The 4,563-nt window shown below is 62.0% G+C and overlaps 1 protein-coding gene across 1 annotated transcript; it reads left to right on the top strand.

The window, feature by feature from the left end:
- Positions 1-255: 255 nt before the first annotated feature.
- Positions 256-4,227, top strand: EDN2 (endothelin 2). Its single transcript, XM_066564998.1, has 5 exons — positions 256-351; positions 925-1,057; positions 2,118-2,237; positions 3,300-3,404; positions 4,116-4,227. The coding sequence occupies exons 1-5, from the start codon at positions 294-296 to the stop codon at positions 4,225-4,227; spliced, it is 528 nt and encodes a 175-aa protein (XP_066421095.1). The 5' UTR covers positions 256-293.
- Positions 4,228-4,563: the final 336 nt, after the last annotated feature.

Here is a 4,563-nt window from a genome sequence, read left to right as displayed (position 1 = left end):
AGCCCCAGCCCCGCTCGGGGCACACTCTGCCTCACCGCATCCCGGCCCCGGACACTTTCCCCATTCCCCGGAGCTCCCCGGGCAGAGGAACGCGAGGATTCCTCCGGGGAGGAGCGGGGGGTCCGCGCCCGCCCCACGCGAGCCCGGCGTTCCCCGGGGGCGGAGCGGGTGACGCGGGCCGGGGCTATAAAGCACCTGCCGGGCTCCCGCCGACTCCAGACGCAGCGCGGCGGCTCCGCTGGAAGAGCTGGCACGGCAGGAAAAGGAGGAGAAGCCCGGGAGAAGCCGCGGTCATGGGCAGCCATCCCGCCGTGCTGCTGGCGCTCGCCCTCTGCGCCCTGCTGCAAGCCGGTGAGCCCCGGGCTGGAGCGGGGCTCGGTGCCCCGGGGGTGCCCGCAGGGGAGAGGGGACCCCTGCGAGCCCTCGGCGCGGGGAGGGGACCGGGGGTGCCCGGGGTGGGCGCGGAGACCGTGAGGGACCCTCGGTCTGGGGAGCCCCCGGGGCTGTGAGGGTCCCGCCGGCACCGGGACAGCGCCGCGACCCTCAGGGGGGACACACGGACGGGACCCTCAGAGGAGACACACGGACGGGACCCTCAGAGGGGACGCACGGACGGGACCCTCAGAGGGGACCCTCAGAGGGGACGCACGGACGGGACCCTCAGAGGGGACGCACGGACGGGACCCTCAGGGGGGACACACGGACGGGACCCTCAGAGGGGACGCACGGACGGGGCCCTCAGGGGGGACCCTCACGGGGGACGCACGGACGGGGCCCTCAGAGGGTACATACGGACGGAGCCCTCAGGGGGGACCCTCAGAGGGGACGCACGGACGGGACCCTCAGGGGGGACACAGGACGGGACCCTCAGAGGGGACACAGGACGGGCTGCTCATCTCTCCCTCCCTGTGCTGCTTGCCGTAGGTCTGGGCCATCCCCCGGCCGAGTCGCACCTGGCCGCGCGGCCGAGGAGCAAGCGATGTTCCTGCAACAGCTGGCTGGATAAGGAATGCATCTACTTCTGTCACCTGGACATCATCTGGGTCAACACACCTGGGTGAGCAGAGCGCGGCGCTCGGGGAGCTCTGCTGATGGGCAGGGGCTGTACCTTCTGCTGGAGAGGGTGGGAAAGGCTCCCGGTGCTCCGGCAGCACCTGCTCCAAGGTGCACGGCCAGCTCAGAAGGGGACAAACCGTGCTGCTGCTGCTGCTGCTGCTGCTCGGGTGTTTGTCCATCCCCCGGGGGTCGGGGTGAAAGCACAGGGCGCTGCTTCCTCCCGGGCTCGGCTTTTCCCGAGGTTTGCACCTCTGCGAGCCCGCAGCAACACCGAGATGTTGTTGTGGCCGCAAGTCAGAAAAGTTCCTCTCCCCGCTCGCTCGCACGCGTAACCCTGGCTGCTGCTGCCTGCCAGGATTGTTAATGAGACAGGGGTGGGCTGGCACTGCGGGCCGCGGCTGCCAAGTCCTGCCCTCAGGAATGCCGCAGCAGCTTCCCCAGAGCTTGCAGACCAATGGCCATCGCACTGGAGCACAACACATGCGCTCAGGTGTGGTAATAATCGTGCTCGCTGACATGCATTTACAACTCGCTGCTTGCTCGGGGAATAGTTGCTTGCAGTCGCTGCCAATGCTGCAGCCTCTGGGAGAGGAGATTGCCATCAGAGATGGAGCAGGAGTGTGTGTGCTCGCAGCTCTGGGAGCACCAGAACCTGCTCTGGCCCCGAGGCTCCTGGGGCTGTGCAGTGTCCTGTGTGTTAAACCTGTGGGGAAGGAGAGCCCTGGCACCTCAGGGCTGGGCCAGCCCTGCTCAGGAGCTCTGCCACCCATGGGAGCTCACCCAGCCCGTGTGTCAACCCTTGCACGGGCACCTGGGCTGCTGCAAGGGGAGAAAACTCCTGTTCCCAGCCAGCACAGAGCAGCCATCCCCGGCAGGGAGGGGCGGTGTGGGAGAGGAGCTGGAGTTTAAAGCTCAGACCCATCAGTGACCTTTTCACCTTCTGGCTATAGATGAGTCTTTTATTATTCTGGCACTAGCTTGGCTGCCTCCCAGGACCCTGGTACAAACCTGCTGGCCAATAAAAAGCTGGTGGCATAGCTGAATTCCTTTGTTTTTCCCAGGCACACCGCTCCCTACGGCTTGGGCAGCCCGCCAAGGCGGCGCAAGAGGTCTGCGGGCAGGTGCGAGTGCTCGCACTCCAGGGACAGCATCTGTGCCACCTTCTGCCACGGCAGGCCTGGGTAAGGCTGGGGGTGTCCCCGGGGGCTGCTCAGGGGGGACAGACAGGCAGGGCTCAGGGGCTGCCTGGGGAAGGCTGTGTGCCAGCAGCTGGCACTTGTCTGGTGGCTTTTTTCTCCCTCCCGAGAGCCCTGGCGGTGTCACCGGGTGGTTTGGGTGCGCAAGGGTCCTTCAGCAGCTGAGAGGCAGCAGTGTCACCTCCAGCCCTGCTGCTGCTGCTGCCAGGAGGCTGGGGAAGCTCTGGATGTGCCGGTGCGAAGGGGGAGCTGGTGGGGATGGGATAAGTGAGGGTGTGGAGCTTTGGGACAGCAGAGTTCCCTGCTCAGAAGGGAGAGCTGGCAAAGCACTGGGAATGGGGACAAATGAAGGTGTGTATTTTTGGGACAGCAGTGTCCCCTGCGCAGAAGGAAGAGCTGGCAAAGCACTGGGAATGGGGACAAGTGAGGGTGTGGAGCTTTGGGACAGCAGTGTCCCCTGCTCAGAAGGACAGCTGGCAGCACCCTGGGAGTGGGGACAAATGAAAGTGTGGGTTTTTTGGGACAGCAGTGTCCCCTGCTCAGAAGGGAGAGCTGGCAATGCTCTGGGAATAGGGACAAATGAAGGTGTGTATTTTTGAGACAGCACTGTCCCCTGCTCAGAAGGGAGAGCTGGCAATGCTCTGGGAGTGGGGACAAGTGAGGCTGTGGATTTTTGGGACACCAGTGTCCCCTGCTTGGCTCAGAGGGGAGCAGAGGACTGCTCCAAGCAGGCAGATGTCCCGTGTGCCTGTGGGGTGTCAGCTCAGCTCCAGCAGCGCTGCTGAGGGGAGGTGAAGTCGCTGTGGATATCTGTCATTAATTCCACAGCCAGGCAATGGTTACAATCCCCAATCATTCATTTTGCCTGTGAATAGAGGAGCTCTGGCACGAGGGAATAGCAGTCAAAGTAAGCCCTGAATAGCTCCCAAATAGCTGCAATTAACCCTTCAAAGCCGTGCATTCAGCTGTCTGTCACCGGGCCAGGCTCCCCCTGAGCTCCCCGCAGCCCGGCTGTGGGTGGCTCAGGCTTCTCCTCTTGCTCTTTAGGTACCTCCAGAGTCTGAAGCTTCCCATGAGCTCTGGATCATCAGCGAGGTCTCTGCAGAGCGGTGCCACGAGGCCTCCCCATCACAGGCTGCTGAGAGCTCTCAGGTGAGCAGGGCACCTAAACCCACTCTGAACGTCCCTCGTGAGCACTTGAAGATGTGGTTGTGGCCCCAGGCTGCAGTTCCCACTCAGATCTGACTTTCTGCCTCCTCCTGGCTCCTCTAAATGAGGAGGTTTGGCTGTTTCTGCTCTCTGTGGCACTGAAGGCTCCATCTGAGGAGCCAGGGCTGTGTGTGCCCTTCCCAATGGGGCAGTGCCACACAAAATGGGATTCTTGGTTGGAATGGGGAGTTCCTCTGACGTGGGACAGGCAGGTGGGTGATGGACAGAGGAGGGAGAGGGGGATGGCATGGTGTAGGAAGATAATTTATGGGGCAGCAACTTTGGACCAAAGTTCAGAGCTTTTCTAAGCCCACATCAGGGAATTGTGGGGAGAAACAGCAACTCCAGGAGTTTAACTGAGCTAAAGGGAGGTGGCAAATTAATTAATTAATCAGAGGCAATGGGGATGTTTTCTGAAAGGCAGATTTGGGGAAGCTGCACTTTGGGTCATCCTTGAATCCTCTGACACCTCACTGGGTTTGATGGAGCTCCACTGTGCCTTAATGCAGCTGTGGACACAAATTCCTGCTCCTCCTCCCCCATCTCCTGCCTCCCAGCAAATGGTGGCGAGGGGCAGATAAATGTGATGTGATGGGGTGCTGAGCAGGGGGCAGATGGGCTGGAGAGTGACCACGGTGTCCCCTCTGTCCCCAGGGACCTCAGGGTCTCCAGCCCACACTCCAGCAAACGCCAGCAGCGCTCACAGAGGGACACGCAGCCACCAGCTCTGCCCTGGGAAAAAAACATCTGGAAGAAGAAAAGATAAGAGACAGGAGCACACCAAGCTCACCAGAAGAATTTGGAGTCCTGTGGGTGCCACCAGCTCTGCTGTCAGTTGTTAGAGCTGAAGGGAAGGCCGTGAGTGGAAGGGAAGGAGGTGGAAGTCTCCGTGTTCCTGCTGCATGAACCAGCACTCAAGGGACTGCTGCAAAGGGAAAAACTGTCTGTCCATCCTGCCAGAGAAGTGTCCTGGAGCTGAATTGTGCCTTTTTGGACCAGGCAGGGGTTGTGCTGGAGCAGCACTGGCTGGACTGTGCCCTGGAGCCCTCAGCAGGGGCTCAGCCAGGGGTTCTGGGCAGGGCTGGACCAGGCAGCACCGAGC

Source organism: Molothrus aeneus, chromosome 23 (genome assembly GCF_037042795.1).
Source record: "Molothrus aeneus isolate 106 chromosome 23, BPBGC_Maene_1.0, whole genome shotgun sequence".
NCBI lineage: Eukaryota > Metazoa > Chordata > Aves > Passeriformes > Icteridae > Molothrus > Molothrus aeneus.
Note: the sequence above shows the minus strand (reverse complement) of the source record. Positions and strands in the feature narration are given on the sequence as shown.

Excerpts from the sequence above, each read along its gene's own strand:
- EDN2 (XM_066564998.1), top strand. The coding sequence starts at position 294 with ATGGGCAGCCATCCCGCCGTGCTGCTGGCGCTCGCCCTCTGCGCCCTG. Across the intron at positions 1,058-2,117 it reads ATCTGGGTCAACACACCTGG|GCACACCGCTCCCTACGGCT; the intron begins GTGAGCAGAGCG and ends TGTTTTTCCCAG. Across the intron at positions 3,405-4,115 it reads AGGCTGCTGAGAGCTCTCAG|GGACCTCAGGGTCTCCAGCC; the intron begins GTGAGCAGGGCA and ends CTCTGTCCCCAG.